Source organism: Salvelinus fontinalis, chromosome 7 (genome assembly GCF_029448725.1).
Source record: "Salvelinus fontinalis isolate EN_2023a chromosome 7, ASM2944872v1, whole genome shotgun sequence".
Lineage (NCBI taxonomy): Eukaryota > Metazoa > Chordata > Actinopteri > Salmoniformes > Salmonidae > Salvelinus > Salvelinus fontinalis.
In genome coordinates, this window is record NC_074671.1 from 22,929,598 (window position 1) to 22,951,717 (window position 22,120).

The window sequence follows — 22,120 nt, forward strand, 5'->3', positions numbered from 1 at the left end:
GAAGTACAGTGCCTATTCCTCTCTGACTAAATCTACCTCTTCCCGGAAAAGGATTATGTTATCATCAAAACATGACAATTTTATCTATCCATCTTCAGTCAATAATTGTATACAGTAACAATTTATACTATTGTGTCTGTCTACAGCAAACTATTAGGTCTTTCCACCACACATTAAATTCAGAGCTCACATTTTTTTTTCAGGTTTCTTTTTTAATAAAAGAGGTTCCTCTTGCAATTATACAGTTTAAGGCATCATGCACACAAAAAAATAAACGATACAAAAGCGTACTCTTCTTCTACCTAAAATAATAACAGGCTAACTTTTTTATAGATTTGCTGGTTAAAAATATGTCTTTACAAATATGGCGTTAGCTGGCATGTCAGTGAATCTAAAAGCAGGCTTTGTGCCCAACCATAACCTGCTTTCACAGTATTTGTAAACATGACTTCAGCAAAATAGATCTGAGATTAAGAGTGTATGCTTTGAGCATTGGCAAAAGTCCCCCAGAAGCATGCTGTTATTTGTCCTAAATGATATGTACAATGCAGGTTTACCTTAAATACAGATATTCATTATTAAGATAAGATTCAGACATTAAACAAACATTATGAACAATGACAGACAGAACATAATGTCTTTATATCCTATCCCAGAGTCCCAGTCATCTTGATCAAGGAAGACACGTGGAGGTGGGAAGGATTTGGCTTTGGCACAGTTGTGTCCAGTTGTGCTGTTGGATCTACTATACAACGTTGAAAACCATGGATAGATACTGTTCATAGGAAACCTGGATCCAGCCGTCTTGGTCTGTGTCGTACCTCCTGAACACGTCGGTCAACCTCTGAAAGTGACAAAGAACATTTTACAGTAGATCTTGACTTAGACATACTAGCCAATACAGATGCCATGTTGGTAAATAAACATCAATGGCCGCTTTCCCATTCACACATTAAGCCTAGTCCAGGACTAAAAAGCATTCTCAATTGAGATTCTACATTGAAAGAGTTTAGTCAAGGACTAGGCTTAATCTGTGTCTGAGAAACCAGCCCAAAATACCATACTGAGCCAACACAAAGTCCAATTTCAACATGGGCTGTATATACTGTACACACAATATTTTGACAAAACAATGTAGGCTACATAACCAGTGGTATGTGCACAGGAAGCCCAGTAAGACGGTTACCTGTAGAACGATACAACACTGGATGAAGTCATCAAAGGCCACTTGTCCCTTCCTCTGCCTGTCAAACTTCTCTATGAGAGTATTGTAGAACTGGTCAGAGAGGCGATACCCTGAGGAGGACAGAGAACAGTCAACATCACAGAAACACATCTGTTCAACAACCCTTAACCAATTTGTAACATGCATTAGGCTTTCACCTGCTTACTTCACATACAGGACTAAGAACTACTACATTTCAATGAGGATAGAAAATAACAACATGCTTGAACTCAATGTATGCGAGGCTAACAATTAATATCGTCATGCATCTACACAACTATTTTGGCACATATCTTTATCCAGGCTCATGCATGTTGACCTTACAGAAAGGCATTAGAATATCGGATCTGACCTTGTGAACCACAGAAATGAATGTAACTGGTATAGCGGTTGGCCCGCCACCAGTATGGTCAAATAGAGAAGGCATACTTTGCTCACCGAATCCAGTCAGTGCCTGCTTAAGCTCGTTCTTGTCGATGAAGCCCGAGTTGTCTCTGTCGTAGGTGCGGAAGATGTTCTGCCAGTCAGTGATGTACTTCCACACTCCGGCAAACTCATTGAAGTTCACCCCTCCTTTGTTCTCCCTGTCAAACATGGCTATGAGACGGAAGTCAATAGAGAAGATATGAATGAGAGCAAGAGGTCTGTTCAGAAGGGTGCAATGTTACAAAAAAATGGTCAGATATAAATGCATTTTGTAGAATATGTATGTTTTTTCTGTCTTAGTCTTATAGAATCTGGCACCATGTAAACTTTATTCATTATATTTCTCTCTGCAAAATTCTGAAATTTTACCACACTGAATAGACCACTGAGAAACACCACCTAAGAAGAAGGGACAGCTGGGAAGTGTAGTTCAATGCTAGAAGGCATAACGTCAACACACTGGACTAAGGACTACCATAGCATCTGTTATGACACAGAGTTAAAGAAATCTTGCCCGTTTGAACTTTCCCCTGCGGTTTAATCCAATTACATCCTAACAAAGTGCTTCATCACATGGAAGGCCCAGGGCTGGTCGGCCATTTGATTACAACTGATTTACTGTGTACAGTACAGTCAGAGTGGGAAGCAATGGTGGATTGAGATTCAAAATAATACCACTACATATAAAACTAGTTGTATCTTCTTAGTGTATTTTTCTATTCATATTCAGCTACACTTGGACTAAAGTAGATTCCAGCTGGTGAAAGGGTAAGTGTGTAAGCCAATCAATACGGTCAGTGGATGGTTATAGATAGATGCCTTAAGAAACAAAAAAACACCTCCTGTTTGTTAGAAAGAAATGCTACTTATTCCCCTTTTTACCGATAGCTGCATGCTTCCACTTAACTGGGGAGACAGGTTGAAATGTGTCACTGTGCACCAACATTAATGAAAAGGGTTGCTATGGGGATAACGTATAAAACAATGGTAGTACACCAGGTCAGGACAATATAGGCTTGTCATTGTGCAAGTTTGTTTGTGTGTCAAGGGTCAAAGAGGGACAAATACTCACAAATGATTGATCGGACTGTTACTGGGTTGAAAGGTGTCCATGTACCTACAGAGAGAAGATAGAGAAAAGATTGGTGAAAAACAATGACTAAGACATTCTGCCACAAAAAGTTAAATTGCACAGGACGGCTGTGCCAAGTTAATTAATACATTTGGACTTTAATGAACTAGGCTATTTATAACAGAACAAGAAGAAGAGGGAAATAGGCCAAGTAACGAGTTAGGAGGTCTTAAGCAATCATTCTGTTCTTATCGTCGGTATCCTTTTTACAAAGCCAGAATTTTGGGTAACAGAGGAGAACTGCTGGAGATTTATCAGGGTTTCTTAAACCTTGCTGACTCACCATCTCAACCTTTTCACTCTCATTGCTCTGAGGGGGGAGAGAAAGTGAGAGAGCGAGAGATAAAGGAGGCTTTGCAGTCCAGTAAAGTGAACCACTTTTCACATTAAGTCTTTCCTCTGCAACGACAAGCCAAGCCTCGGACAGATGTCTCCCACTCAGGCCGCTCTGCCTCCTTATTCCGACCTGGGCTAGTTTTACAGCTGGGTGGGACTGGCTGGGATTTGGTTTGGGCCAAGGAACAGACATGAAGCGTCTGGACTACACCCAGACCAGAGAGGAATGGTCAGGTCTCCAGCCAGACTCCCCATTCTCCAGCAGCTGTGAGGTCAACAACAGTGACCGGCCATGTCCGAGAGAGGTGCCCTGTCTGTTGGTCAAGCCCCCAGACGGACACCACAGGAGTGTGCGTGTTTGCGTGCGTGTCGAGGCTGCCCCCGCCCGACCTGTGAGACAAAGCTTCCTCTGTCCAGCACACACACTGGACCTTCTCACTGCGCTGCCCAGTGCCCACTCATGACGATGTTGGGGGAACAGGGAGGGGCACATGGAAGAAAAAACAGGGTGACCGCAAAACTGCGCCCCACAGGAGAGGCTCTAACACACACACACCTCAAAAGGGCCTCACACAGGTTTGAATTCACACATAGTTACACACACTCATTCACTTACTACTAACTGCTCCAGTCGGGCTAAAACAGCATGTGCAAGGTTGAGCTCAACCTTGAGAAAGAAAATGACCACCAGTTCCCCTCCCCTCACCCCTGTCCTACATGCAGTACAGGCAGGGTGCTGGGCAGGGAACCTCTTCTCCAGATGCCAGACAATCTGCCCCGTTCCTGTCAAAGCCATACATGATTGTTTTGTGTTATTATTCTGCCTTTTGAAAAATGTTCATGAGGCGATTCAGGGGTAGTCGATGCAGGAGTTTTTCCCATTAGTAGATGGGCCTATATTCCCTTGGCACGTAGATTTGCCATTGAAACTACTCAGCACAGTGAATGCAATGCTGCCGATTTCAGCAACTACTTGGCTGGTTGCTCTGAAAAAATGAAAAAAAATCAAAGCACATTAATCTCAGTCGGGGAGGAAAGGCACATTTTGACAGGTGGTTGGTGCAGAGCGGGGGCTAAGCGGACTGTTAATATGGAGCGCTAGCTAAAAGACCCCGACACCTATAAAAGATTCCCTTTATTGATAGACTGGCGATGTACAACAGGGACCATCTGTTTCTCATCAGGGAGCGGCACTGTCACAGGGTCTGATGGAGAGAGGACGTCAGCCCCGAGAGGACGAGCAACAGCTTATAGTGGGAACACTACACAGTCTGCCTGAGGGGAGGAGAGGGATATCAAGGGAAGGGGTGAGGTGAGAGTGGGAAGACGGGAGGACAGGATCGATAAGAGAAGAGGAGAATGGAGAGGTGAAAAGAGCAGGAAAAAATAAGGAAAGAGGGAACAGAGAGGTCTGGGTGAGTGTCAGAGTGATATAGTGACAGCACCGTGGGCATGGTCAGTGAAGTGCATGGCTGAGAACGGGGCACAACTTGCATTCAGTCAGCAGCCTGCACACAGTCTCACTGGCACAGCCAAATCATGACACAGCACTACTAATGAACACGACTGGACTGACTGTGTGAACACTGCGCCTGCCTGCCTTCCACACAGCTTGGGTCATCAGTATTCTGAACCAGGGCTACTACCAGATAACAGCTCCTTTCATCGCTCTTGGGCCTCAACACTTTTTCACAGTGTAAAAAAAGCAGTTTGAGAGAAGAATGTCCATTCAAACCCTTTCAAAACCCTTTCCGCCGAGAGAGAGAGACCTTGACCAATTCAAAATGTTGAGGTACAGAATACATGTTTGTTGTAAAGATGATCCCAACGTCTGCTGTGCTGTACTCTAGTAACTAGTGCCCTAAGCTACAAAACACGATGTTCACTCATAGTATTGATTCAATCATGAGCATATCTCGCCATCCAGCCCAGTGGAAAGACTAATGTCATGTTGTGCTTGTGGCATTGGCGAAGCCACTCCTCTCTGTCATATCTCAACAACAAAAGGGTGTTGAGTTAATTATCAGGTGGCACACGTCGTCAGCCATTTCCTGTCTCCTTCAGGAAGTACTTTTCCTTTGTCACCAGACAACCTTTCCGTCTGTTTTTTTTGAGGTAAAAACAAAACATCTGTGTCAATTTCAAGTTCAGCCCACCAACTCTCCTCAGCAAGCTTCTCTCTGTCCCTCGCCAGGTGTTGAAATGAGAGGAGGAGGTGTTGAGGTCTAGAGGAGAAGGAAGAGACGTACCGTTCGATAAGGCCTGCTGGAGCTCTGTGTCTGATATCACACAGCTCTTGTCCTTGTCCACTCTGGGGAGGAAACACACAATTAGATACAGACAGGCAGACTGTATCAAACACACAGCCCAGCTGAAACCCTACCGGCGCTACGCTGTAAGCCCCTTGTCAGGATCTAAACACTCCATTCAATGGGAGTGTGTGGGCTGGGCTAGGGACAGGACGATGACATGTGGGGATGGTGGATGGTGGTCGTTTTACACTCGCCACCATCCCCAACATCACAGATCAGTGAAAAGTGAAACCAAAACTAACCAACATGTTTGGCATGACGAGATGTTTGGCATGACAAGCATAGGAGTTGGGTACCGTACAGCACAAACAGATCTGGGATCAGGCTAGCTAATACTGTATATTTTGAGTGCAATGCCAAAGAAAGGAGGCTTCAGATACTTTCTTCATCAAGAGAAAATAGATCAGAGATGCAATACACGTTTTTGCTTTGAATTTACAATACACATAAATATCTTATTGCATTCGATTGTACAATCTCAGAACCCACCGCCTTTCAGTATAAAGCTATGCGCTAGGCCATCTGTTATAGAAGTGTAACATCACAAACTAATTAGCCTAATTTTTAAATTGTGTTCCAATTGAATAGTATTAGAATGGTACAGTCGTTATGTTTAGACGTGGGAGATGTTTTGCGAGAGTTGAACATTAACACAAATTAGAGGCCTTGCCTTCCAGTTCTGGAATAACCTCCTCTGTGAAATGTAGCACAATCCTCCAATGACTCACATGTTCCTTAGCAACCTCCCCAGACCAACCTACCAACAACACACCAACCCAACTGCAGGCCACATAGAAATAGAAAACCTGACTTTGAATGAAGGCACGCTTTGTGACTTCCTCCAGAATGAAAGAAGTGGAGTGCTTGGTCAGACAGGGTCGTACCTAACCTTAACCAAACACTTTTAGACTAGTCTGTGCTGTGCGTGTGTGTGTCTAACTGCTCAATCTCACTTACTTTGTTACCCCTCCTCAGGTTTGACTTACCTCACTGGGTTTTACATAAAATTAGGTGAATTGAAAGTGCATCATTAAAATTCCTTTCCCTGGCCTGAAGCAGAACCATCATCCCATTTGCTGAATGGTGCTCAGAACAAATCCTAAACATTAGCTGTACACATTAGTACTACAAGCAGCACAGCAGCCATTGGAATCGTAACATTTCATCGGCCTGTCTCAGTTTTTCCTATGGAGCTATTCAAGTTATGACATGCCTGGCGGAACTTAGTTTTCCAGTCAAATGGTTTAGCAGCTTATCTCATGGTGGCTCTCATGGTAGGGGGAAGTGGAGGTAGCTCTTCTGAACACAAAGCCGATTTTCAGACAAAATTATCCTAAACATTTGTTTACTCACTGACGTCAGACAGTGTAAGCAATTGTTTGTCTTGTCACGTATCAGATGTTGATCTATGCCTAGATGGATCCTTTGCTGTTCTACTCTAGGCTATGTATTTACACAGAGCCCAATTCTGATCCTTTTTTCACTAGCTCTGAAAACAATCTGATGTAAAAAGTTCTGATGTCATTGGTCAAAAGATTAGAATTGGGAAGCCTGTGTAAACTCAAGTCTTTTTGGCCTACATTTGACATGCCAGTGTAATGCCACATGACCATGGACTAGTGAGTTTTGTTTAGGTCTAGTGACTACTTGTTTGTAAATGGGATCATGTCATGGAATCTAATGAGCATATAGGCGGAGTGGAAAAGGATCATTCTATGACTCATGCCTAACAAAATGCTAAGAAAAGCACCAGGTTGCTGGTGACTAATGGGTTTCCACTTTGACAACTCAAGTCATATGACCCAGAGAGTTCCAGCCCTAGTGTGTTGCTTCAGCTCAGGCTAGGTACACCTCTGAAGTGTGGAGAATACTGATAGACAGATAAGACCAAGTTTTCTAGGTTTTGCCTCCTTATAAATTATTCTCCAAACTGTTTCGTGTTTTACAAAGTGTTTTGCGTGCCTGCAGCATTTTAATGTTGTGAGAAAGCAGAGCACCATGGATCCTCTGCAGTATTACATAACTCAATACCAGGGACTAACATGAAGCTAGACATCTCACTCACTCCTTTCTTCTGGTTGATATACAGTCAATGAACTAAGAAGACCAGACCCAGCTGTTAACGCATTGGTGAATATGGGAGAACCACCCATTTAACAGACCGGTGACAATTTTTACAGAAACGGTCATGATTGGGACATCTTCATTTATCAACCATCTTCGTCAATACTACAGATAGAAAAAGAGGGAAGATCTTCTTTCCCCTACAACGTTATGCCAGCTATTGTCAGTTTTAAGTTGATGTAAATTGTCATGTCTGCTCTCTTGTCAGTCCCTGTAAAATAAAGTGTATTCAAAACTAATTTCATAGAATAACGAACCAACACAATAGAAACAGATAGATAGTAAATTATGAGAATTTTAATTAGCTAACGTTACATGACTGACATTGATCATATCTACGCCCTATACTGGTTGTAACTGTATAGAATACAATTGAAAAACAAGGCATTGTATGTGTGTGGTAGGAAAATGTCATATGCAAAAGTAAATAGAAAACTGACAGGTAAAATAAATCCTGATATTTGAATTTCTTAAAGAAAAACTACAAATAAGTCTGTCAAATAAATGTAATCACAGAACCACGGCTATAATACTAAGACAAAAATAATAACTTTTTATGCATACCGAACATAAATTGCTATAGTATTATAATCTCTGCCTATTATGCCCTGTGGCAGCAGTTTTCAAAATGAAGCTCAAATCAATGCGGAGTACCGTTATTTCGAAAGCCACGAAAGACGTCTTTCCACTCACCTCTGAAATATATTCCAAAGAAAACCTTGATCCGGCGCCGGCGCTGCATTGTTGTATTGTTGTTGTTGTTGAGGTTGTCCTCTATACGGACTACCTGTGTGATATGCCATTTTAAAAGCTTTATAATTGGTGTTATGAAAAATATGTGTACCCTGTACTCGTTTCAATCTGACACTGACATTCTTCGCGCAGAGGCGTGGCATCTAACTCACCACTTCCCGTAAGAAAATGTGGAAACGTCATAGGGCTACATCCTTAGTGGGTGACTCCAAAATGACTCCACTTTCACATACTTTTTTCACGCCACTTCAATACAAAGTGATTAACGTAGCAGGTTATGAGAGTAATAAAAAGTAACTTCGGTATCGAAGTGGCGTGAAAGAGTTTCCCATTTCCACACGTTTTGATTGGTCTTCTGCCCGGTGATTTACCAAAGCTGCCAAGTGATTTACCAAAGCTTTCTTTTGTGTGAAATTCTAAATCACGTTATTGCACGAGATGCACTAAATGTTAAACTGCATGTTCTCCCTCACAGCAGTTTCTAAAGTAGTGACCTAATTAAACGTTTGAGATTTAAATGATTTCCAACATAATATGATTTTCACTTAGCTAGAACTAAAACATTTTCAGCCTACCATCTACCGCTACTATATTATCTAAGTTACCGACTGATATGTTTATCAGATCCATGTACCGGTATTTATTTTCTATATAAATGGCTCTGCTGTTTATCTTTTTGGACTACTGCACTCTCCATGATTGGTCAAAAACCTAAACGTCATCAAGCTAGCTAAGTTTGGCGCGAATTTCGATAACGCTGCTCTCTGAGGAGAATCTGCCTGTAACGTTAGCTATCTAGCAGCTGACATCAACCCTTTTATTGATCAATCTGATCTTTTTCCGTTCTACACCAGGTTCTAGACACCAAATTGCAAAACAATATTTCTGCATGAATTGAGGAAAGATGTTTTACTATCCAAACGTTCTTCAGCGGCACACCGGTTGCTTTTCCACTATTTGGTGAGTTGCTCTCTAGCATTAGCTAGCTAGCTAATATTAGCTAGGCTAGCATCCTCTTAGGCTGAGTTTAATATTTTGTAGCTTTTGAATCTCAGTCAATGTAATGTGAGTATGCCATCATCATCAGAGACCTTTCCGTTTCTGTGTTTTAGGTTGGCAGCCACCAAAGGGATCAGGATAACACGCAGAGAGCTTCTGAGGGTCAACGTTGGGCGGACATGGTAACCACAATCCTTCTCCCTTTCTATGTCTGAGGGAAAATATTATGTCAAGTGATCAACCCATGGTCCCTAATTAGCTAGTCCCTGCCCCGGTATCTCTGCATTAGAGATGTCAACTATGAAGTGTCTCCTCCCTAACACCCATGAAGTTCCGATTCAAACTCCCACGCATTAACGTTATAATGTAAAACAAAAAAAACGATTGTTACTCACAAAATATGGTGTTTCGCTGAGAAACTATCTTCATTTACTCCTGTTACATCAGGAGACACCAGAGGAGACACATCGACATCTCTAACGCAGAGATACTGGGGCAGCTACTCCCTAACTAAGTTCTGTTCTGATGATACATGTCCTGATACATGTACCTATGTTGTGCCATGGCCATACACATCATTTGTGAATGTGATAGTAATCTGATATCAATCATGTAGCTATGGTGGTGTATTTGCAGTGAGGACATTATGGATTACGTGACGGTCCAGGTGGCTCCACTCTGCCCTGGTCTCCCTCGGCCTCGCTTCTCCCTCTACCTGTCCTCCCAGCTGCAGTATGGGGTGGTTATCGTCTACCACCGCCAGTGTGGTTTCCTTCTGGGTGAGAGAGAGGGGAAGGGTTAAAATGAAGGGCATACAGACTAACGCCATGTAAAGAGATGCTTGTCGAAATAGGCCGGTAATCAGAGACAATATATCAGGTCTAATGGCAAGGCAAGCTACAGGACCAAGGACACTGATTGAACTGAAATGCAGCCTAACGGATACTCTCCATCCACACTCATTGATACAACCTGAGACAATAAAGTATACAACCACATTGTTTTTAGAGGTCGATATGAATGATTACGCTCCGATATACTCACTTATAACAGGCAACTCGATAGTCTGATATAGCCTCCTCAGCAGCCAGACATAAATCATGCTAACAGATACACAGATCCACTATCATATCGTGTTCAGGGTCACCAGCTTGTACAGAACCACGTGTTCAGAACCACAGCTGTATTTGTATGTAAGTATGCATGCCATGGCAGGTAGCCTAGCGGTTAAGAGCGTTGGACCAGTAACCAAAAGGTTGCTGGTTCGAATCCCAGAGCCAACTAGGTGGAAAATCTGTTTAAGTGCCCTTGAGGCACTTAACCCTAATTGCTTCTGGATAAGAGTGTGCTAAATTACCTCACCGCAAACTTTTTCTCCTTCCTTCCAGAGGAGTTCCAGCAGACCATTGAGCGCCTGATACGCTCTGAGAGACACGCACGCATCGATCTGGCTGAGCCTGACAGGTGAAAAACCTGTTACCCGTATGTCCCATACACACATGCCCCCTTGAGTTGTCAGATATAACTGTCACACATACACTGAGTGTACAAAACATTAAGAACACCTTTTGCCATCAGAAAAGCCTCAATTCATCAGGGCATGGACACTACAAGGTGTCGAAAGCGTTCCACGGGGATGCTGGCCCATGTTGACTCCCACAGTTGTGTCTAGTTGGCTGGATGTCCTTTGGGTGTTCGATCTTTCTTGATACACACGGGAAACTGTTGAGCATGAAAAAAACAGTAGCGTTGCATTTCTTGACACACCGGTGCGCCTGGTGCCTACTACCATACCCCGTTCAAAGGAACTTCAATCAGTGTAAATGAAGGGGAGGAGACACTAAAAAGGAGTTTTAATCCTTGAGACATGGATTAAGTGTTTGTGCCATTTAGAGGGTGAATGGGCATGACAAAAGATTTAAGTGGATTTAACAAATAACATCAATAAGGGATCATAGCTTTCAGCTGGATTCACCCAGTCAGTCTATGTAATGGAAAGAGCAGGTGTTCCTAATGTTTTGTACACTCCATGTATATTGACAATGATAATGGATTGGATTTATGTACAGTTTTTTTTTTTTTTTTTTTTAGGTCAAAATGTACTGTACATTGTATGGCGTTCACCACCAGTGTGTCGCCTGGGTGATGCATGTCAGCCGTTTTGTAGCCATGTTGTAGTAACAACATTAGCACCCTTCCCTCCCCAGACAAGCCCCAAATGTCCCAGACTCCCTGTTCCTGCTGGAGGAGGCCGAGGGGGCACAGGACCCCTTCTTTGGGGTGATGGGCTTTGAGCACCTGCTGCCTAGTCCCTATAGGATCCCTCAGGTATACAACCATTTCTACACAATTTTTACCTAGTTCATTTCCAACGGTATGTCACTACAAAAATGTGTAACCCCCATACGGCCACAGTTAATTCCTATGTACACACAGTACACAAAAAGCCTTTTCAAGGCACACATTTAACTTTACCCTCATTGAGTCACCTTGTGAGTTGATAATGCATTTATTGATTGAACACCGTTCTAACAACACTCCCTCTGTGTGTCTCGTTCATTCCCAGCCATGGCAGCTGACGGAGAGCATGACTCCAGAACGCCCCATAGGGGCCAGTCCTGGAATTGCACCAGAGGACGGCGGTGAGACTGAGTGACAGTCTGATTTGGGATGGAAAATCCTCAGCAACAATTCTGCATTACTAATGTTTGTTGGTCTCTGTCTCTCTTTCTCTGTCTGTCTCTCACTCTCAGGTTTCAAATCCCCTCTTGATGCCATTACCCTAAAAGAGAAGGAGCAGCTTGTCATCGTTGCTGCTGAGGTGACCTGAATATAATGTTGTAATATACTGATAAAAGGACATAGAAAGGCTATTGTGTATATTTATAAACCTTTACTCACTTTGCCTATTAAGAGACCATGTGACCATGTGAACACAACAAGGAATTTGGATCCAAAAGGATCTTTCCTGAGCTCTCAATCGTTCCTGAAGTTGAACTCGGTCTCCCTCTGCCCTTCTCTCCATAAAGTTTGAAGGAGCTGAGCTTCCTGAAGCCACTGGCAAAGAGATTGACATGCTTCTGGAGCAGCAGGACCAATTCTATGATGGTGAGAGGGAGAGTAAAGAATAGAGCCCTGCACATGCCTGCGACGTTCAGGCCCAATTGCTTCTGCCAAATTTAAGGCCTTGCCCGAACCTGAAATCAGAAATAACTTCCTTCATTATTATCCATTAGCTGCTGGTCTCTGTCTGTCCTCCCCTCCCCCGGCTAGTGGTGCGTGTTTCAGCAGATTATTCACCTGCACCTGCCTGCAGTTGCTAATAACACATCCGCAACCGCCCGACTACACAATGCCTTCAGAAAGTATTCACACCCCTTGACTTTTTCCACATTTTGTTGTGTTACAGCCTGAACATTTCAAATTGATACAATTTAGATTTTTGGTCACTGGCCTACACACAATACCCCATAATGTCAAAGTAGACTTATCATATTTGACATTTTTACAAATTAATCAAAAATGAAAAGCTGAAATGTCTTGAGTCAATAACTATTCAACCCCTTTGTTTTGGCAAACCTAAATAAGTTCAGGAGTAAAAATGTGCTTAACAAGTCACACAAGTCCCAATCTGGCCCTCAAACCATCATGGTCACCTAATAATCCCCAGTTTACAATTGGCTCATTCATCCCCCTCCTCTCCCCTGTAACTATTCCCCAGGTCGTTGCTGCAAATGAGAACGTGTTCTCAGTCAACTTACCTGGTAAAATAACGGTAAAATAAATAAATAAATAAGTTGCATGGACTCACTCTGTGTGCAATGATAGTGTTTAGCCACAAAAGACCAGGGAGGTTTTTCAATGCCTCGCAAAGAAGGGCACTTATTGGTAGGGAGATATAACGTTATACCGGTCCATTAACCAGATTGGTGCACATTCAACAAATCTGATTTAACAAGTGGATATCCGTCTTGATTTATGTATTGTAACAGGCCCACAATGTGGTAACTTAAGTCCAATTTGGATATATTTGGCTGTTTTCGATGCTGGTTAGCATAGCTAGCATATAGAATTGGTGGAGGTAGTCAGTTGTTTTTAACTGTAATGCAGTTAGTTGATTGGTGACGATGACATGAACAATTGTTGGGGTTGACATCCATACAAACATTATACTCAGATTTTTACCTCAATATGAAATATACATATAAACAATAGACTAAATGTAGGTACATTTTGCTGGGGGACAATGAGGATATTCAGGATCTTTCCACCACGGCCCTTTCCCCCACGTGTTTCCATGGCAATTATATTGTGTTGGTCAAGTTTGATTTACCTTTTTACCTCATCAATCACTACCCTGCATCCGCTCTGCTGCTAGTCTGCCTGTATAATATCCGCTTTGGGCTGCTCAATGACGAGATGCAAAAGAGCAGTTAGCGAGCTACTTTTCATCACTTTAAACTCCGGAACATTCTTATTTTCTGTGAAATAATCTCTCTTGTCGACTCGGACAATGGTCACCACGTTATGGTCTTAGTAAGATATGACTAGGCTACTGTGCAAAAGAGCATGAGCAAATAGCTCAGCCCGTACCCTAGTAATTGATGAAAAAACAGGCCCTACCTGGCACTAACCCGCTGTATAGGGCTCGGGTCGGGTAGCAGAGCCTTTGTAACATATTAGGACCCGTAAGACAGATAATGAAAGGGAAATAAGTGAGTAAATATAAGTTTGCGTAAACTGGTGTGTGTGTGTTGTACAGAGCTAGAAGAGAGGGAAAGGGAGAGAGAGGGAGAGAGAACCAGGGACATGGAGCCAGGCATGACCTCCATTGACCAGTAAGTTATATGGAAGAATCATGTTTTCTGACAGGGCTGGTCACAGGGCAGGTCACCTTGATCTTCTATTATCTTCCCATGTCTTTTTTAAAACGTACTCTTTGTTGTATTGTTTTTCTTTCTCTGTGTGTGTGTGTGTCTCCAGGCTGAAGGTGTCGGTGGTGGTGGGGGACAGTGTGTGGCTGCTGGACGAGGAGACCGGCCTGCCCGTGGAGGTGCCGTTAGAGGTCATTCCCATGGAGATGACCCCCCCTCAGGTGGCCATGCCCTCTGCCCCAGACACCTCCGAGAGAGAGGGGGAGTCAGCGAGTCAGTCAGAGAGGGGGACGGCGAAAGCGGCAGAAAGCTCCTGTGGCGAGGTGTGTGTGTGTGTGTGTGTTTGTTCACACTGTTCTGTGTGTGACTCATCATGAGGACTCAGGAATCCAAGCATCCGTATGAACAAGATATTTCTGTCCTATATTTTCTCCTGCCAAATGTGTGGGTGTGTACAGGCTCCTCTCAGTTTGATCTATCCATAACCCTCCCATCTGCTCTCTTCCTCTCTTTTCTTGCCTCTCTCATCCCTCTCTCATCATCCCAGCTCCCCCATATAGACGCTCCTCCTCCTAAGAGGCGGGGTCGCAGGCGCCAGCTCATCTTTGCCGACCCTCAGGTGCAGATCTCCCAAGATACCATGCGGGTGCAGATCGAGGACACCAAGGCTGAGACTCAGCTCCTGGTAAAACTTAAGCCTTCCACTACTAAGCCTTCCACTACTTAGCCTTCACTAATCTTACCAAAGTTGTGTTCATTAGGGCATGCAACGGTAACGTTTTAAAGGGTTTGCAACTGGAAACAAAAATGTACATTTCTTATTGGACAGGTCCAGGTAGTCCCTCCCTGTTTCAGTGGGATTTTTTCCATTTGGTGCCTAATGAACACCACCCACATCAGTGATTACTTCAAAGAAAATAAGGATATAATCGTATTCTCATTGCTTTGTCTGTGCCTCCTCCTCAGTCTCAGGTGCTGATAAACTTTCCTGCCCAGAAGAAGCTCCTCCCAGCAGAGCTCTACACTACCCCTTCTGGCTGTGAGTATATGACTCCTTTCCTGAGATGGTCCTATCTGACCAGAGTAGATGGTAGTAATATGGTCATTTAGTAGATGTTTTGATTCTAAGCAGCTCATAGTTCTTATATAGTAGTACAGTATGTGTCTAATGTAGGAATCAAACCCATAACCCGGGTGTTGCCAGCACCTTGCTCCAACCAACGGAGCCACCTCACAACTGCCACACCATGAGGTTATGATGATTTCACTGAGTCTTTTCTCTCTTTCCTCGACGCAGCTCTCCTGCACCCTGACCTCCTGTTGCTATGGAAACAGTGTGCCGTCCTCACTACGCTTCCTCGCACCGGGGAGAGAGGCAGAGGGGAGGAGACTGAGGAGGAGGGCAGCTCCGAGATGGAGAGAGTGAGGATAGAGGTGGAGAGGAAGAGGATGGACTCTAGCATGCGAGAGGTGAGCGGATCTACAGTACCTGTCAAAAGTTTGGAGGCACCTACTCATTCCAGGGTTTTTCTTCTTTTTTCTACATTGTAAAATAATAGTGAAGACATCAAAAATATGAAATAACACATATGGAATCATGTAGTAACCAAATAATTGTTCTAAATATTGAGATTCTTCAATGTAGCCACCCTTTGCCTTGATGACAGCTTTGCACACTCTTGGCATTCTCTCAACCAGCTTCATGAGGTAGTTACCTGGAATGGATTTCAATTAACAGGTGTGCCTTGTTAAACGTGGAATTTCTTTCCTCCTTAATGCATTTTAGCTATTAATTTGTGTTGTGGCAAGGTTAGGCGGTATACAGACGATAGCCCTATATGGTAAAAGACCAACTCCATATTATGTCAAGAATAGCTCAAATAAGCAAAGAGAAACGACAGTCCATCATTACTTTAAGACATCTAAAGTTTCTGCAACTGCAGTTGCAAAAACGATCAAGCTCTATGATGAAACTGGCTATGATGAAACTGGCTCTCATGAGGACCGCCACAGGAAAGGAAGACCCAGAGTTACCTCTCCTGCAGAGGATAAGTTCATTGGAGTTACCAGCCTCAGAAATTGCAGCCCAAATAAATGCTTCACCGAGTTCAAGTAACAGACACATCTCAACATCAACTTTTCAGAAGAGACTGTGAATCAGGCCTTCATGGTTCGATTTGCTGCAAAGAAAACACTACTAAAGGACACCAATAATAAGAAGAGACTTGCTTGGGCCAAGAAACACGAGCAATGGACATTAGACCGGTGGAAATCTGTCCTTTGGACTGATGAGTCCAAATTTGAGATTTTTGGTTCCAACCGCCGTGTCTTTGTGAGACGCAGAGTAAGTGAACGGATGATCTCCGCATGTGTGGTTCCCACCGTGAAGCATGGAGGAGGTGGTGTGATGGTGCTTTGCTGGTGACACTGTCTGTGATTTATTTAGAATTTAAGGCACACTTAAACAGCATGGCTACCACAGCATTCTGCAGCGATACGCCATCCCATCTGGTTTGCGCTTAGTGGGACTATAATTTGTTTTTCAACAGGACAATGACCCAACACACCTCCAGGCTGTGTAAGGGCTATTTGACCAAGAAGGAGTATGATGGAGTGCTGCATCAGATGACCTGGCCTCCACAATCACCCGGCCTCAACCCAATTGAGATGGTTTGGGATGAGTTGGACTGCAGAGTGAAGTTTGACACCATATTCTTCTACATTACCAATGCCGCCAGGGGACACTTGTGCAGGACATTTGTAAACAGTAATTTACATAATAAAGACTTGTGGGTGAATTCAAATGTACCCAAGAGAGAAGTTGAATAGGACAGTGAATAATGTTAATATCTCAAATGACTCAGAGAGCCTGGAATAACAGCATCTAGTCTACACTGCTTCGTTCTTCATGTATACAGACAGTTCAGAAATGTCTGAAGTCTAGATGACTCTTTTCTCTCCTCTTGTATCCCCAGATCCCACGAGAGTTGCTGAAATCAGGAGGAACAGCCCCATCTGAAGCATCAGGTCAGACATTGTTTTCCTGTCAGTTACTTGAAATGATAAAATGACGCCCACAGAACTAGAATAAGATTCTACATCTATGTAGAAGTACTCGTTACATTTTGATTGCTTAGCAGGACAGGAGAATTGTCCAATTCACACACTCATCAAGAGAACATCTCTGGCCGTGGATTTGTGGCCTGCTGGAGGTCATTTTGTAGGGCTCTGGCAGTGCTCCTCCTTGCACAAAGGCGGAGGTAGCGGTCCTGCTGCTGGGTTGTTGCCCTCCTACGGCCTCCTCCACGTCTCCTGATGTACTGGCCTGTCTCCTGGTAGCGCCTCCATGCTCTGGACACTACGCTGACAGACACAGCAAACCTTCTTGCCACAGCTCGCATTGATGTGCCATCCTGGATGAGCTGCACTACCTGAGCCACTTGTGTGGGTTGTAGACTGCGTCTCATGCTACCACTAGAGTGAAAGCACCGCCAGCATTCAAAAGTGACCTAAACATCAGCCAGGAAGCATAGGAACTGAGAAGTGGTCTGTGGTCACCACCTGCAGAACCACTCCTTTATTGGGGGTGTCTTGCTAATTGCCTATAATTTCCACCTGTTGTCTATCCCATTTGCACAACAGCATGTGAAATTTATTGTCAATCAGTGTTGCTTCCTAAGTGGACAGTTTGATTTCACAGAAGTGTGATTGACTTGGAGTTACATTGTGTTTAAGTGTTCCCTTTATTTTTTTGAGCAGTATATATATATATATATATTGTGCCATCTGGTTTGCTTAATATAAAGACTTAAAAATGATTTATACTTTTACTTGTGATCCTTAAGTATACTTTAGCAATTACATTTACTTTTGATACTTAAGTATATTTAAAACCAAATACTTTTAGACTTTTACTCAAGTTGTATAGTACTGGGTGACTTTGACTTGAGTCATTTTCTATTAAGGTATCTTTACTTTTTCTCAAGTATGACCTTTGGGTACTTTTACCACCACTGCTTTACTGTTGCATTTTGATATCTGTTTGTGTTCTATGTTTCAGCCGAGGCTCTTCTAGACGTGTCCAGAGAGGACAAATCCCTCGAGCAGATCACCCCTGTCAGCAGATGGTGAGATATATATAAAAATACATGTATATATGTATATATGTGTGTGTGTGTGTGTGTGTATGTATATACATATATATGTGTGTATATATATATACGTATGTAGTATGAATGTACAGTGGGGCAAAAAAGTATTTAGTTAGCCACCAATTGTGCAAGTTCTCCCACTTAAAAAGATGAGAGAGGCCTGTAATTTTCATCATAGGTACACTTCAACTATGACAGACAAAATGAGAGAAAAAATCCAGAAAATCACGTTGTAGGATTTTTAATGAATTTATTTGCAAATGATGGTGGAAAATAAGTATTTGGTCAATAACAAAAGTTTATCTCAAGACTTTGTTATATACCCTTTGTTGGCAATGACAGAGGTCAAACGTTTTCTGTAAGTCTTCACAAGGTTTTCACACACTGTTGCTGGTATTTTGGCCCATTCCTCCATGCAGATCTCCTCTAGAGCAGTGATGTTTTGGGGCTGTTGCTGGGCAACACGGACTTTCAACTCCCTCCAAAAATTTTCTATGGGGTTGAGATCTGGAGACTGGCTAGGCCACTCCAGGACCTTGAAATGCTTCTTACAAAGCCACTCCTTTGTTGCCCGGGCGGTGTGTTTGGGATCATTGTCATGCTGAAAGACCCAGCTACGTTTCATCTTCAATGCCCTTGCTGATGGTAGGCTTTGTTACTTTGGTCCCAGCTCTCTGCAGGTCATTCACTAGGTCCCCCCGTGTGGTTCTGGGATTTTTGCTCACCGTTATTGCGATCATTTTGACCACAAGTGATGGGGGCTCCACGCAAGATCCGTGGGTGAGATCTTGCGTGGAGCCCCAGATCGAGGGAGATTATCAGTGGTCTTGTATGTCTTCCATTTCCTAATAATTGCTCCCACAGTTGATTTATTCAAACCAAGCTGCTTACCTATTGCAGATTCAGTCTTCCCAGCCTGGTGCAGGTCTACAATTTTGTTTCTGGTGTCCTTTGACAGCTCTTTGGTCTTGGCCATAGTGGAGTTTGGAGTGTGACTGTTTGAGGTTGTGGACAGGTGTCTTTTATACTGATAACAAGTTCAAACAGGTGCCATTAATACAGGTAACGAGTGGAGGACAGAGGAGCCTCTTAAAGAAGAAGTTACAGGTCTGTGAGAGCCAGAAATCTTGCTTGTTTGTAGGTGACCAAATACTTATTTTCCACCATAATTTGCAAATAAATTCATTAAAAATCATACAGTGTGATTTTCTGGATTTTTTTTCTCATTTTGTCTGTCATAGTTGAAGTGTACCTATGATCAAAATTACAGGCCTCATCTTTTTAAGTGGGAGAACTTGCACAATTGGTGGCTGACTAAATACTTTTTTGGCCCACTGTATGTGAGTTAGTAAGAGAGAAAAAATAAGAGGATATATAGTTGTATCATTATGTAGTTGTCTTGGTCCTGGTTGGATAGCTCAGAGTCTTTGCTCATTTCTATCCATAAGTGTCACTTTTAACTAATACTGACTGTTCAGGTCTCCTATGGAAGAAGCCCCAGTGCCTATGGAGGCTATAGAAGAGGAACATGTGGCTCTACCAGTCAGAGAAGAGGAAACAGAAGGTAGAGAAGTCACTGCAGAGGGCCTGTTGAGGTATAGTATTACTAATCACCCATCTATCATCACTACCCTACTATCTATTCTATCTAGATCTCTATTCTAACATTTACATTTGAGTCATTTAGCAGACACTCCTATCCAGAGCAACCTAGCGTTAGTGCATTCATCTTAAGATCGCTAGGTGGGACAACCACATATCACAGTCATAGTATGTGGGGGGTTTGTCAAGTGCAATTGTGTTGGTTCAGGAATTTGATGGCAAAAGTGGGAAGGCCAGCCAACAGCTTCTAACTCAGTCATTACTGTACTGCACTACTATTCTATCTTCTTTATATCTATTCTCTCTAACTGTGAAACTCTGGGAAGTGTTTTTTACATGTCTATCATCTCCCTCTGCTCCTTTCAGTGTGGTGTCCTCGTACCTCCTGAGGTTTGGGAAAGTCACCTTTTACTCTCTGTTGCCCCTGGAGGTAGACCGTACTACTGCAGCCCACATTCTCTCCAAACTGCTAGGTGAGAGCTGACAGAGAACAGAGGAAAAATGGATATCACTTGTGGGGCTATATGCATGTATGCATTACAATATTGTTTTACTTAACTAACAACATGCAGGTATTTTGTGTGTTGTGATGGTCCAGAGCTGGTGTCTGCTGGGGACCTTGCTGTATGTCAGGCTGAACCCTACAGCCCCATCACCATCATCCCTGGACCACTCAGCACCGTGCAGGCCTGAGGAACCCAGAGGATGTCTCCACCAGCGTTCGACTTGGACAGGATTTCACCGCAGCTGAGTACCGGCACCTCAAATGTTCTACTGCTTGAGCTCCTGTTCCTCTTATGGAATATTAGCTTAAAAGTAGTGGAGCTCCTGCACCTAATTATAAACAGTACCCAGCATCCAAAACGAGTACCGGCACCTATTTCAGTCCAAGTTAAGCAGTGGTCTCCACACGCACGGGATGTGTGCGGCCATACTTTTATAACAGAGTAATAATGTTCATGTCCCAAATATCGTTCATACGAGATAACCACCTCAAACTGATTTGTAGGACACACCCAAAACGATGACCTCTTGGAGTTAACATTTTTATAACATTTTTTGTAACCTTTATAAGTGAAACGTTTTTTATAAGAAGTGAAATTACTGAAGGGAAAAGCTATTAATGTTACAACTTTTTATTCAAAGTTGGTATTTTTTAAATACCATATTTATTACTGTATCTCTAGCAGATATTTTTATTCTCATTTATTTGTCAACTGTCATGCAAGTTGATATTGTTGACAGTTTGTTTAACCTTTGGTTTTTGTATCTTATCAATTGTGGTATGATGTTGCTCTGTTCTTACGTTGAAGCATTTATGAGATGTCTTTTTTTAATAAAATGCACGTTTACTCATTATTAATAAGCCTCTAATGTAATTCTAGCAAGTTAAAATGGTGCCATTATCTCTGTCATTTGGGATCTACTCAATAGATAGTGTTGTCCAACATGGACTCAATTTAAGACCACATCTGAGATATGAAAACATCTGACTAACTTTGATTTGAGGATGAACTATCCCTTTAAATTTGTGGTCAATCAATGATATTACAGTGGGATAGCCTTGTAGTTTGCTACACTGATGTATTTTTGAGGAATCGGCTGTGAGGGGACAATAGGGGGCAGTAGAGGACCATGAACAAGTTCAGTCACCAACTCACCAGCAGAGGTCTACTCTGGACTATGACCTCATCTCTCTCTCCTGGATTGAAGTCATTGTGCCTAGCTGGCAGAATAATCATATCTGATCTCATGGCTGAATTACTCAATACAATTAACTGTTGGTTAGGAGAGGGAGTCACACAGCACAAATCTGTAGCCTCAGGCTGCAATGTGCAAAAGAGGCAGAGGTCAATGCTGTGGTACATGGGGTAATGGTGACCTCAGCCTGTTTCTCTGCTGAATCCAGACCAGGGGTCATTATAGGTGTGACTGAGTGTCCATGTTTGGGGAGTGAAGGCATGGCTGCTGGGCCAGACATGTTTCATGTTCCTGCTCTGAACTAAGGAAACTGACATTACCAGTATAAACCCTTAGCCAAGCTAATTATTGGTTCCTTTATTTTACTACTTGTTTTTTAGATAATTTACCATTTACTTTCCATATTCAAAGGTGTTGGGTTAAAAACGGAAGACACATTTCAGTTGAATGCATTCCGTTGTACAACTGACTAGATATCCCCATTT

General features: G+C 42.9%; 2 protein-coding genes across 3 annotated transcripts; one reads left to right on the plus strand and one right to left on the minus strand.

The window, feature by feature from the left end:
• Positions 1-191: 191 nt before the first annotated feature.
• On the minus strand, positions 192-8,486 carry LOC129859229 (programmed cell death protein 6-like). 2 transcript variants are annotated; one of them, XM_055928728.1, is made up of 6 exons: positions 8,249-8,486; positions 5,369-5,430; positions 2,724-2,768; positions 1,655-1,822; positions 1,187-1,296; positions 192-844 (listed from the first exon to the last, which is right to left on the minus strand). In XM_055928728.1, the coding sequence occupies exons 1-6, from the start codon at positions 8,449-8,451 to the stop codon at positions 746-748; spliced, it is 687 nt and encodes a 228-aa protein (XP_055784703.1). In that variant the 5' UTR covers positions 8,452-8,486; the 3' UTR covers positions 192-745. The 2 variants fall into 2 exon arrangements, with proteins under 2 accessions (XP_055784703.1, XP_055784704.1); XM_055928729.1 differs by having other exon boundaries at positions 1,664-1,822; positions 8,249-8,482.
• A 225-nt stretch (positions 8,487-8,711) lies between these two features.
• LOC129859227 (meiotic recombination protein REC8 homolog) lies at positions 8,712-21,344 on the plus strand. The gene is made up of 18 exons (XM_055928726.1): positions 8,712-9,268; positions 9,421-9,489; positions 9,944-10,086; positions 10,696-10,771; positions 11,515-11,635; positions 11,874-11,949; positions 12,061-12,128; positions 12,337-12,415; positions 14,070-14,145; positions 14,291-14,504; positions 14,729-14,866; positions 15,148-15,220; positions 15,479-15,651; positions 17,157-17,208; positions 18,242-18,308; positions 19,811-19,927; positions 20,301-20,407; positions 20,533-21,344. Exons 1-18 carry the CDS (start codon positions 9,213-9,215, stop codon positions 20,625-20,627), a joined length of 1,800 nt encoding a protein of 599 aa, XP_055784701.1. The 5' UTR covers positions 8,712-9,212; the 3' UTR covers positions 20,628-21,344.
• The last annotated feature ends 776 nt before the right edge of the window (positions 21,345-22,120 follow it).

Coding starts and splice junctions, on each gene's coding strand:
- LOC129859227 (XM_055928726.1), top strand. CDS start 9,213: ATGTTTTACTATCCAAACGTTCTTCAGCGGCACACCGGTTGCTTTTCC. Junction 10,772..11,514: donor GATCTGGCTGAGCCTGACAG/GTGAAAAACCTG, acceptor TTCCCTCCCCAG/ACAAGCCCCAAATGTCCCAG. Junction 12,416..14,069: donor GCAGGACCAATTCTATGATG/GTGAGAGGGAGA, acceptor TGTGTTGTACAG/AGCTAGAAGAGAGGGAAAGG.
- LOC129859229 (XM_055928728.1), bottom strand. CDS start 8,451: ATGCCACGCCTCTGCGCGAAGAATGTCAGTGTCAGATTGAAACGAGTA. Junction 5,431..8,248: donor CTTTGGAATATATTTCAGAG/GTGAGTGGAAAG, acceptor TTTCCTCCCCAG/AGTGGACAAGGACAAGAGCT. Junction 1,297..1,654: donor GACTGGATTCGGTGAGCAAA/GTATGCCTTCTC, acceptor TGTCCTCCTCAG/GGTATCGCCTCTCTGACCAG.